General features: G+C 41.0%; 1 protein-coding gene across 2 annotated transcripts in view; it reads left to right on the forward strand.

The window, feature by feature from the left end:
* BBS9 (Bardet-Biedl syndrome 9) overlaps positions 1-13,057 on the forward strand; it is a 473,303-nt gene that overhangs the window by 405,344 nt on the left and 54,902 nt on the right. For both annotated transcript variants that reach the window (XM_018047135.1, XM_018047136.1), the window contains exon 21: positions 7,813-8,035. In XM_018047135.1, the coding sequence (XP_017902624.1) occupies positions 7,813-8,035 (223 nt within the window). The remainder of the gene's footprint in view (positions 1-7,812; positions 8,036-13,057) is intronic.

The following is a 13,057-nucleotide window of genomic DNA, read 5'->3' on the forward strand; positions in this document are numbered from 1 at the left end:
TTGAATTTTTCAGGCAAGAATACTGGAGCAGGTTGCCATTTCCTACTTCAGGGGATTTTTCTGACCTAGGGACTGAACCATATCTCTTGTGTCTCCGTCTTTGGCAGATGAGTTCTTTACCACTAACACCACTTGGGAAGCCTCCCCATGATTGATAAACATGTCTCGTTAAGTCTAAAAGTGCCTGGCAAAGGAAATTACTTTTCTGATTTGTTTAACTGATGAGAAAACTGAGACACTGAGACCTAAAATAACTTTCCCGGAGACATACAGCTTATAAGGAAAGGTTTCGCCTAGGTCTTCAGACTTCTAACTTTCATGACCCTTGCTGCCTCCTACAAGGAAATACATAAGCAAGCATAAATCATCGTGTAAAGTGGTGAGTAATTGAAGGACCCAGCACTACATGTTAGGCCAGGTAACTAAAGACCTCAGAGGGAAAAGCAGCCACAAATTCAGGACTCACTTTCCTGGGCCTCCCTTGTCCCCTGGATCTTGACCTGGTAACTACTATCTTGTTAGCTTCCCTATACCTTCAAAGAGGTGATTTTTTGTATATATTTTTTTCTAGTTATTCTCAGTGGGATAATCGGCCCACATGATCTAATTTACCATCACCAGAAGCAGGTTCCCCCTGAATATTCATTATCAATTTTATTTTTCAGTCTTAATATTTTTGTAAGTTATTTCAAAATAGTACCTGTGACTGGAAACTTTTGCCTGAAGCAAACTTGAATGCTTAGGCAAGATGTTTGTCTAGGTGAAACATCATTAATGTTTTGTTTTAAAATTGAATATGGCTCTCCAGGATCAAGTTTCATGATAATTCAGGTAATCTACTTTGTGTTCCTTCTCCTATCTAAAGCTTCAGGATCAGCATGAGAGTATAGGTCAAATGCAGATTTCTTAGCAAAATGTAACTTAGAAAAGGATCAGAGTAGGTTGGTTTGAAGCAACCTTGTGCTTTCTGCCTGTATTGCTGTTAAACTGCATGAAGGTTGCTAAGCTTCTGTTTGTCAAAAAGGTTTTAGATTTTCACCTGATAGGATGCAGTGTGTTTTATTTTTCATAATACTGTGTTGATAAGCCTGGCACCTTATTCTACTTTTGGTTAAAATCTGAATTAGATTTCTACAGCTTTTGAAGCATCACCAAGAACTGGAGAACTCCATTAAGTCCAATAAGTCATTTCAGTTTAAGATAAGAATGGATGATGCTGGGGAGGGTTTCATTTTATTAGTGATGGGTTTAAAAAGCTTAAACTGCTGCATAGGCCATCCAGCTTGGTTTCACTTTTTAAAATTTTATTTTATTTGTTTTAGTTTCAAAGAGCTGTTTAACTTCTCAGAGGTATATTGGTCAACATTTCAAGCCCTCCTTTGCAAGAAGGGAGATTCACTGAATAAAATCTATTCTTTAGAAATAATCCAAACCTAGATCAATCCTGAAAAATTCTTACATCTTACAAATATATAATTTACAACTAAAGAACTAAATTTGTACCTAGCTTCACAATGACATTTCACGTCATTGTTTTTTAGCTTACCTTGGCTAATTATAACATGATAGAATACAGTACAAAGTAATAGTAACCGTAAAGCTCTGTAGATCAGTCATAAATAGCAAAGACTTATTGTGAGTTCTTTACATCTATTCAAGATGAAATCTATTTGTCTTTGATACAGTTTTTTTTCAGATAAATAAATATGATGTAATCATCATTTTACCTTCAAATGTGTAATGTATAAGGCCATTTCTAAGAATGTTCTCTTCTCAACTGAAGCCTAGCTGTGGCTACACAATCTCCATTTGTTCATTTACACAGATCTCTCTCTTTTCTTTTCAACCTTTCCTCTCTCACTTAGAGTTAACTATGTGCACATTTGGTAATAAATGCTACCATGGCATTTTGTGGTTTTTCCCTATACTACTACAGTTGCGGATATGGTAGTGTTTCTATTATAAACATACGTTTGCAGTTTATAATTTGTTTGAATAAAAGTTTAAAGATGTTGCTTTGTACATTGTGTTCTAGTGGTGTGTTTGTGTTTTCTGATTTTTTTAAAAAGTAGAGTTGCGTATATATGCTTATTCCACAATATCTTCTGCTTAAGATTTTGAGTGCCTTATCATTCATGTAAGATTGGCATGGCAAATAGTGTTATTCCTGTTTTAGGGAGACCTTGGATATACCCTGGGCTTCCCAGGTGGTGCTAGTGGTAAAGAATCCACTGTCCAATGCAGGAGACACAGGAGATGTGGGTTTGATCCCTGGGTCAGAGAGATCCCCTAGAATAGGAAATTGCAGCTCCAGTATTTTTGCCTGAAAAGTTCCATGGACGGAGGATCCTGGCAGGCTACAGTCCATGGGGTCACAGAGAGTCAGACCTGATGGAGTGATTGAGCACGTGCGCGCACACACGCACACACACACACACACACACACACACACACAGCCTACAGAGATTAAGTGATTTATCAAAGTGAAGAGGAAGTTGAGGTGAATGAGTTAAGTCAAAACCCAGAAGCCAAGGGGCAGTTATCTTCAACTTGGTTGTTTTAATTTGTAGGTGGCATGAGAAAACTCTTCTAGGTTTTTCTTTTTTTTTTTTTTCTTTTTGGTTACTTTGGTTGATACCCTGGGAAATACACTTTATAAACTTGGTCAAAGTTTCTGCTTCTTATTCTTTCTGAAAAGCCACTTGCTTATACTGGTAGTTAGGCACCGTGACCAGTGGAGACCAGCAGGACAGATAGGGCAGAGACGTCCGAAACTCAGCCATGGGTATCTGGTCTCTGGATCATAGAAGTCACAGCTCAGTTGTCTTCAGTCAGGAAGAGGATAGCAGAGACCGCAGAAATGGGACATCCCACTGGTACCCAGAGGCATGTGGGGCCAGCATGGCATACAGGAGCCTCCACACAGGCAGGTGGAGCGCAAAAGCAGAAGACTGAGTGAGCAGCCTCTCAGTCTGGGGGATGCATGCAGCAGGCAACTTGGCATTGAAGTCAAGCAGCAGGGCTACAGCCAAGGGTCTAGTTCCTTGGGAGGGATTTGGCAGGAGCAAGCCAGCCCAGTCCATTAAGGAGGGGCCTTTCAAGCAGGCTCCCAGCGTAGGGGCTCAGGTAGAAGGGCTAAGACAAAAGTCAAGTTACCACATGGGATAGAGTCTAGAGCTTGGGAACAAAGGAAAACCCCAATGATCGGTTCTAGACTAGATACAGTAAGCACAAAAAAGCCCAGTAAATAAATTAATTTGTAATGCTGACAAGGGCTGTGGAGAAGATGAAACAGAATAGCAAGTATTTTAAATTTATTGATTGATTTATTCACACATTTATATCTTTCTTTAACTTCCCACCTACTATTGTTTTCCAAAAGCCATACATAGGTAAACTGGGATTTAAGAGTTAGGCTGTGGATTTGAGAACTAAAATCATATCAATTATTACTGAAGAGTGCTTGCTTAGTAGTTTCATCCCTTCCAGACATTTTTAGTGCTATTTTACCAAAATTAAGATTTTCTTTCACTCTCACAATTAGGAGAGGGCAATCGGTGAACATCAATTGGTACTCGATTATTAGTACAACTGATGTTCAACGTTAGAGGATAAAGATCAGGTATGTGCATGTGGGTTGTGTGTGTGTTTGTGTGTGTGTTTAGACGTTAAAACTGAATATTGGACTTATAAATTTAAAGGATCTAAATAAAGATCCTTTATTTAGGATAAGATGGATGGTGTTTGATGGATTCAAACACCAGAAAGGTGGTTAAAATAGCTTACCTTTAAGGAACTTTTCGTACTTGAGATTCTAGATTTCCACATGGTTTTGTTTCACGTTTTATCAGGTAAGTAGGCTATGTGTTTGATCAGTAGATTATCACATTGCATTTTTAAAGCTCTTCTTTTGTCTCATCAACGTTCCTTTTTATTATTATATTTGAGTTTATGTAGCAATTTGGGCTGGAGAAGGCAGTGGCACCCCGCTCCAGTACTCTTGCCTGGAAAATCCCATGGACGGAGGAGCCTGGTGGGCTGCAGTCCATGGGGTTGCTAAGAGTTGGACACGACTGAGAGACTTCACTTTCACTTTTCACTTTCATGCATTGGAGAAGGAAGTGGCAACCCACTCCAGTGTTCTTGCCTGGAGAATCCCAGGGATGGGGGAGCCTGGTGGGCTGCCGTCTCTGGGGTAGCACAGAGTCTTACACGACTGAAGCGACTTAGCAGCAGCAGCAATTTGGGCTCTCCAAATAATAACCCTGTATTTCAGTAGCAATCTTTTTGAAGTTTTGGCATCATGCCTCATTATATTAAAAAAAATCTATGCCAAATACCTAACCATGACATGGTTTTTGACTTGATCTGCAAGTTGGCAGTAGAAAAGGAAATTCTGTAGTACTTCTATATTAACTAAATGCCATATCTACTTAAATTACCTAATATGCTACTGTATCCTGCTTATGAAAACAATAGTTAGCTTAGATGAATAGTCTATAAAATAGTAGGAACTGTTTTAATGCTGAAATGACTACAGAGTACATAAATGCCAAATTATATACAAAGGATCTTTCCTTCTTATACTCCAGAGGTCATCATTGATGGCATCAAAAACAACTTGGAAATATGTCCTCTACAGTGACATTTGGGTTACTATTTTGTCTTAATTTTCATCCCCATTATTATTGAAATACAAATTCAATTTTAAATACTGACCTGATTTAGATTTTGACAGTTGTGTAGAGATGTCTTTGTAGCAACTGGTGTTTTATTATTCTTTAGTGGTTTGGAGTAGGAAGTTGTTGTTATAGCCTTTGACATCTCATTTAAAAATAATTAATGTGTTTCCTTATTTGCCTGGTGGCACCTATACTGGGTCAATAGAGTGAAAAATCCTGATGTTGGCCATCAGTGGGAAGTTCTTTAGTGGATATATAGAGAATCTGCACTTTGGTCTGAAGAACGAACTGCTTAAGCCTAAAAGGAAGATATGTGGTGAGTGTGGGAAAGGCCTGGGGCTTAATTGTGTTTGCTTGTGTGAATCAAGAGTGTGGTGTGGCTGCCAAGAAAGCAGAGGCAACCAGAGGCCTGGCTGGCAGGGAGAATTCCCAGTAAACAGTGAGGTGAGGGGGTGACTCTACCGACCCTGAATCCCTCTCCCCTGCCTGCTGTCTTGGGGTCAGTTTGGGGTTCTCTAGTTAGCTGTATAAATGTTTAAGTGTTTAAAATTGGAGTTCATTCAAAGACAAGTGGTCAGGATGGAGAGAAAACTTGAAACCGTGTTTATATAAGGAAGAGCTGGAGGAACTGGGGATGTTTATTCTGGAGAAGAGGGTACAGAATTGCTGTCTTCTTAGATATAAAGGGTTGTCATGTAGAAGAGAGGTTAGATTTATTCTGCACGGCTCTGGAGGGTAGAATAAGGGCCAATGGGGCAGATTTGGGCTCAGCTTTAGGAATAACTTTCTGCTGGTTTCACGTGTCCCTGAAAGGAGTGCACTGTCTCAAAAAGTGATAATTTTGTATCTTGGGGACAGCCATACCTAGGCACATGGTTTCTGTTTTATTCCACGAAGCATCCCATGAGACTGGTTAAAGGTCTCCAGAGTCCTCCCAAACCTGCGATCCTAGTTCAGCATCTCTCACCATCTCTCTGTGTCTCTGTCCAGCAGACACATGTCTTGACCAAGCATAGTGCTAGGGGTGCGGACATCTCCAGGCACTGGAGAAACCACAATGCCAACAGTGGCCACAGCATAGGGTGAGGAGTGCTCCCAGGGTGATGAACTGCGTGCGTCTGGTCTCAGAGTCCCAGAGAGGGCCCACAAATGTGATGCTCAGATGGCAGTGCCTGAGCTGAGTTGTAAATAGGAGTTGGCAAGAAAGAGTGGTGATTAGGCATTGCAACAGGAGGATCGAGCCTGTGGAGAGGCCAAGGTGAGAGTGTGGGTGCAGGTAGACAGGGAGAGAATAAAATGGAGCAGGAGGTGGAGCAGGAAGTGCTTTGTGTGCTAAACTGAGCATTTGGCTTTAGGAGTTGAAGTTTAGGAATAATGTAATCCAATTTGCATATTTGAAAGGTGGCTTAGCTGATAAGGTTGAGGATGGAGCAGTTCAGTTCATTCACTCAGTCGTGTCCAACTCTTTGCGACCCCATGAATTGCAGCACTCCAGGCCTCCCTGTCCATCACCAACTCCTGGAGTTCACTCAAACTCTTGTCCATCGAGTCAGTGATGCCATCCAGCCATCTCATCCTCTGTCGTCCCGCCTGCCCCCAATCCCTCCCAGCATCAGAGTCTTTTCCAGTGAGTCAACTCTTCGCATGAGGTGGCCAAAGTATTGGAGTTTCAGCTTTAGCATCATTCCTTCCAAAGAACATCCAGGGCTGATTTCCTTCAGAATGGACTGGTTGGATCTCCTTGGAGTCCAAGGGACTCTCAAGAGTCTTCTCCAACACCACAGTTCAAAAGCATCAATTCTTCGGCGCTCAGCTTTCTTCACAGTCCAACTCTCACATCCATACGTGACCACTGGAAAAGCCATAGCCTTGACTAGATGGACCTTAGTCGGCAAAGTAATGTCTCTGCTTTTGAATATGCTATCTAGGTTGGTCATAACTTTTCTTCCAAGGAGTGAGCGTCTTTTAATTTCATGGCTGCAGTCACCATCTGCAGTGATTGACCAGCAGTCAGTTCATCCAGGGACTCCTGTCCAAGTCTCAGGTTTCTCCTCCCTTAGGTGAGGGCCTTGGACTGTTCTGCAGAATTCTGTGAGGGTAGTCATTCACTGTCATCCTTCGTAATTTCACTATGTCAAGTCTGTGGTGCCCTAGGTCTCACTGGCCACTGGATACAAATGCAGTCATTGGTAGTAACACCCAGATTTCACTCATTATTGAAGCTTAGGACCTCTGGAACCCCTGAAAATCATACCCAGTTATCTCTGGGCATTTCCAGTGGGAGAGCATAAGCTGCTCTTCTCTTTCAGGCCTCCTCACCTGTTGTCTGTTCAAGGCTCCTCACTTGTCATTATCTGAACCCACCTGAGTGTGGTGCCTCCTCATGCCAGTGCTTTGTGATGGCACCGTGGTCCCTGTCTGCCATCGATAGCACTAGAATTCCAGCCTGTAGGGTACTGAGGTGACCCTGCCCTCCTCACAGTCTTCACTGTATCACAGCCACACTGTCACCAGTCAAAATGGAGAAATGGCTCATTGCCTCATTCTGTGTCACTTTTGTCACCTTGACATGGAAGTGGGACTGGATAAGCTTGTACCTCCCAAAGTCCCTCTTGACAAAGCTCCTCTAGTTTCTGCCCACAGCTCCAAGACTATGGACCCAATCCTGAGAGACACACCAGGGTTTTCTCTCCATTCCAGTTTCCCCCAGTCTCCTCCTATCTTGGCTGATTCTCCTTCAGCAGCAAAATGAACCATAATCCTAGGCTTCGCCTCTGGATCATCAAACATAGCAATACCTGAGATAATGATGATTATCATGGGTGGTGCAGGGCTAAAAGCTGCTCGTGTACCATCTCATTTAATCACTCCCAGCCCATGGAGGTACAGATTATTAGTAGCCTCATTTTAGATGAGGATGAGGCTAAGAGGAATTAAATAACATGCTCAAACAGCAGACAGAGCTAGAATTTAAAACCAGACTGGTCTAGACTACCAGACACCAGGCTCTTAACAGGTTCCCAGCACTGGGACCTAAACACTCATAATCTTATAATCTGGTTAATGGTAAAGTGCTTACTTTGCTCATTTGTCATCTTTGCATAAATTCCAAATTGGCTTTTGCATCCAGGGCTGGGAAGAAACAGTGGATGCTGCTCTTTCTCACCTCTTGAAGACCTGCCTATCAAAGAGTTCCAAGGAACAGGCTTTGAACCTCAGCAGCCAGCTGGGCATACCCAAAGACACAGGCCAATTGAAGAAGCACATCACCTTGCTGTGTGATCGATTAGCCAAAGGTGGACGTCTTTGCCTAAGTACTGACGCAGCAGCTCCGCAGACCATGGTCATGCCAGGTAGGAACTCCATTTATGCTCCCCAAACACAGTTGTATTAAGGCTTTGGCCAAATTAAAGGGGTGCGCTTTTTACTGTGGCTGTATTGGGGGTTTACATTTCATAGTAAAGTGATGATAGCCAAGAAAATTGCTTGCACGTTTCCCTTCAGATATCCCCAGGAAATCACTTGGATGAATATTCTTGGGGTATTTGCTTGTTAAACATTTCTAGAATGGTATGTCTTTTCTCTTCCCCCTGCTTTTAAATATATGATCCACTTTGTTTTGCTACTAACCAATAAAAAGTGGATTAGAGAATAAAACCATTTTTAAGGAAAATTTTACTAAATGTGATCTCACGATACCATATTTCATAAATGTAAATAGCATAATACAAGTGGCTAATATAATCCAGATGAGTCCCATCCTTTCTGCCGTTTGTTTGGATTGTGGTCACCAGAATAAGGGGGAAGAGACAAATTAAAAAACTGGAGATCAGGCAGTATGAGCAGGCTTCAGGGCTGAGGCCAGTATGTGCCAGGGTGAGAGATCCAGGTTGCCCCTACCTGGGCAGTCAGTGATGGCCATGGGCATCTGGGTCAGCCCTTCCCACCATCAGAGGGGCTGAGCTGTCAAGAGCTCTGCGTTTTGATCCTTTAGAGGCAGCAGCTCCCAAGTCCCGCTTCCACCTTCTTAGTGTCTCTCTTTATGGCAGCAGCAAGGAGCACAGAGTAAATGAATTTATTAAATGAAGCAGCTATAGCATCTGTTACCTCCTCAAGCAGGGACCATAGTATGGGAAGTGATGTGGATTTTCTTCATCTTCTTTATATGCCTTTTGTACACCTACCTCCCTATGCTGATGCTCTTCCTCTTGTTTCCTTTCCCCCTCAACCAGCCTTCCTAGAAGTAAAAAGGAATGCAAGTGAAAACTTTAAAAAGATAAACATGGAGACAGCATAGCATAATCTAATAAGCACAGGCTCTGGAGGCAGACAGGCAGTGTTTGGGTCCTGTCTTTGTGCCTTACTGCTCATATGACTTGAATATGTTACTTAACTTTCCAGAGTCTAGTCTCTCCTTTCAAAGTGGGTATAATAATGCCGTCCTTGTTTCTAGGGCCTTATATGTTTATAAAGTACCTTGCACAATTCTTGGAACAGAGATTCACTGAGAAACTCAAACTATAATTACTGCCATTGTGTAGATGTATGTGTAATTCATCTTCTAAATTTGGATGAAGAGAATGACTGGCATGGGACCATACCATTCTATAGTCTATGATTTGAAATATTTTTTTACCTTAATTATACACAGACAGAACATAACTTTTATTTCAAAACCATATTTCTAATATGGTGTCTCAGAATAGAATTGCCTTCCTACATAGAAACAGTTCTAATAGTTTGAATTTAGGTCTTCTTCGTCTTGCCCTTGCTAACACCCTCCTAACTAGTCCTTTGGCCTCTACTCACCCATTGCTGTCTACTGTTAGGATGCCACATTTATTGAATGTAGAACTATAGTCATTTGTTTAAATAACTAGATTTGGAGGCGACTTCAGGACTGTGTCCATAGAAACCCTTGATGTAAAATTTCTAAGTGTTTGGAAGGAAGACGGTGAGGAAAGGAGGAAGAGAGGGAAGGTAGGGACAGAACGAAGGAAAGTAGAAAATGTGTTTGCTCACAAACCAGGAGTCTGTAAGCCAGGTGTGTGCCTGTCACGCTAGTCTGACTGAGATCATCCCATTGGGGTGATTGAAGCTGTGTGTGTTTGTCGTGGTCACAATTGCTTACTTTCACTTAACAGTGTTTGGCTTTAGTTGAGTGACTCTCCCTCCCACCTGCTGTGATCCAATCATGATAGTGAGTTTTTAAAAATTGTTAAATCAGCTCTCTTTGTCATTACCATGCTTTCCTCCTTGGAGCTCAAATTTTTCACACACTAATTTCTGTACTTGGTATGTTTTTGAGGTAGAAGAAACATGTGAAATTATTGCTGTTTTACAAATAGCAATGGAGTTAGGGAAAGCTAAATATCTTGCCCAGAGTCACATGGTTACTGGAAGGGTTAGTCTATATTCGAAATCTTCTAGCCCATTGTGCTCCCCACTAGACCACACGAACCACAACGGTACAAATAGATTTCTAGCCAGAGCCTCCTTCTGAGTAAACTGTTCTCAATCTGGCCTTCTTTTCACTAAAATTGGTGTTGCACTGTGGGAAGAAAAGGGCAGAAACTGTTTCCCACAATCTCTTTTCTTTGCTCTGAGGAATATAATAAACGTTTACCTTGTATTTGCTATGTTCTTCATTTTTATTATCTTGGTAGGTGACTTGGTACCATTATTTCAGACATAATAAGAAATACTGTGAGTTATGTCTGCTTCAAACCAGTAATTGTGCAATTTAGGATGTTAATTTGTTTAGCTGCCATAGTTGTTTCAGAATACATGAAGGTAAAGTGGCATTCTAGAAAGGAGTGGATGACCGAACACATGAACACACAAACATTTTTCGCAGACACTATCTTCTTTTTAATGGTTGGGCAGGAACTCAGAAATCATCTGGTTTGCCTCCCTCACCTAACAGCTGGTGTAACGAAGCCTCTAGAACGATGAAGTGACTTAGTGGTTGGTATTAAAAGGCAGGAGTGTGTGTAATTTTACCGTGTTCCCTATTAAATGGCAGATGAATAAACATCTCAGAATAAAAAACCCTTGGTTTTTCTAGCCTCCTGACTTTATGAGCCTGGCACCTTGTATGTGCCCTTTCTGTGCTCCAGTAAAGGCCATGATGACAACATCCTCCCTGGCACCCAGAATTTGAAAATCTTCCCCAGTGGGAATTACCTTAAGGACTTCATTGCCTCACATTTCTCCTGCTTGCCTTTATCAACCTTCACATTAACCTTTACTGGGTATTCTTTTTATTACAGAGCCATCAAACTTATATTTCTCTTCTTACCTCTGCCGCTCACATCTTTCTGCTGGGGAATATTGCACTTTCATTATATGCCTTTTTCTTAATCTCAGTGATATGAATTCTACCCTTAGAACAAGAGTTCCATGGGGCCACCAGTGTAGTGTTTTTTTAAAAATCTGAATGTGAACGCCTTTAGTGGTCTAGCTGACTTTCTCATACATGTTTGCTTCATCCTTGCAGGTGCTTAGGGCTGAGGTTTACCTTACATTGCTAGATAGATTATGGAAGGTTCGAGACTAATTGGTATCAGGAAAAGACTCCCTGAAACTGGAGCCATTTCATTGTTGTCATTGGGAAAACAAAAGATTTGTTTGAAAAATAAGTAAAATTGAAATCAATAGTAAGTTTACCATGTATTTGCCAACATTTATGTGATGTCTGTTATGTTATAGCAGTTCTTAGAGAGAGCTATGAAGGAGCTGCGTGAGGTGTTTGTTTACGTTCTGTTTCTGGTATGATGAAGGACACTCAAATTTGGCCTAACTAGCACCTTTACAAAGAAGGCCATTTTTAAGAAAACACATTCCAATGTGTTATCCATTTTCCTAGGGGCCTATCATTTTTATGCAAACGATTTTCTTCAGAAATATTTATCTTGTCGTTATTCTAACCAATTTTCTTCACTTCATTGTTAACTGGACGAATTGTCAGATTTTCCCTGGGTCCTGTCCATGCATGTGGTACAAGTGGTTCTCTAATAACACCTAATTTGCATTGTATTTTGTATCATTTGCAAGGTTTGTAATTTCCCTCTGCAACCCGTTTATGCTGTATTTGTAACAATTTCCAACAGTCACTGAAAGATGAACCAATATAAGAAGTTGATGGCATTCATATAGTGTTGAATGTGAAAAGAACCTTGAGTAGAGACTAGTTTTATAAGTGGCCAGTTAGTTTTTGAGCGACTATCTTTGTATTATGCTTTTGTTTTTTATTACTACAATTGAGATAATTAGAACATAGGAGAATCCCCCTCCCCCCAATTATGTAAGAATTTAGAATGCGCTAGCCTAAATTCTCATCTCCTGTGCTGATGTGGCATTTCAAAGCAATGGAGAAAGGACACGGTGAATTAATTGAAAAATGTTGCTGGGAACAGACCAACCATTTGGAGGAAAAGTAGATTCTCTAGTCCAAAACATGTGCCACAATACATTTCAGATGGGTAGGAGATTTAAATGTAAAAAAAAGGGAAACTGCCTGAACAGAACAAAATAGAGGTAAATACATAGATATGGAGGCGAGATAGGCCTTTCTAAGTTAAGTCAGCAAAGGCGGAAAGCAAAAAACAGTTTCAGCTGTCTACTTCTTAAGATCTGGTCCAGAAGCATGTGAACTGAGGTATGTGTTAATGATAGTTACCCTGGATGGGGCAGTTACAGGTAGTGTCTTAGCATCCTCCTACTATTTCTCTTACATATAAGGTGTACATTTTCCTATAAATAACATATATAACTTGTATAAAAAGAGACTGTGGTAAAAATGTCAACAATAAAATGACCGTAGTATCAGAAACGGTAGTAATGAAAAAATGGTCAGTTTTGTAAATCAGGAAAATTAATGACTTTTACAGTATTCAAGGGCAATGACCTGTGTTTATGGGGCTTGTTTATATTTCAGTTGTGATAAACAAATACAGGTTCTTCAGGACTTTGTGCAGCTTGTTTATGGATTCTGCCTCCTTCCTACCTCTATATCTCATCTCTGAAAATAGGCCAAATCGTGCAAATTATTGATCTCTGAGCAATTTTCTACCCTTTTCACAGGTGACTTCATAATTACTAAATTAGGTGAGTACTTTGGCTATAAACCTCAGTCCTCTCTGAAGGCTTTTTCATTAACACCATTCCCTTCTTAGAGCGTTCTCATCTCTTAACTCTTCTTTTGCTATAGAAACCGTTCCTGATAGCTTGTCTTTGGCTCGGGGTTGTCTTTTCCCGTCTGCTTTGTGCATCTGTGCCTGCACGCGGCCTTTTTCTCTCTGTGCACACGCCTGGTGTGTCTTCTTCCTCTTACAAGGACACTAGTACTTTTGGGTCAAGGCCTCACCCTCATG

The sequence above is a fragment of the Capra hircus genome, chromosome 4, assembly GCF_001704415.2.
Source record: "Capra hircus breed San Clemente chromosome 4, ASM170441v1, whole genome shotgun sequence".
In the NCBI taxonomy this organism is placed as follows: Eukaryota; Metazoa; Chordata; class Mammalia; order Artiodactyla; family Bovidae; genus Capra; species Capra hircus.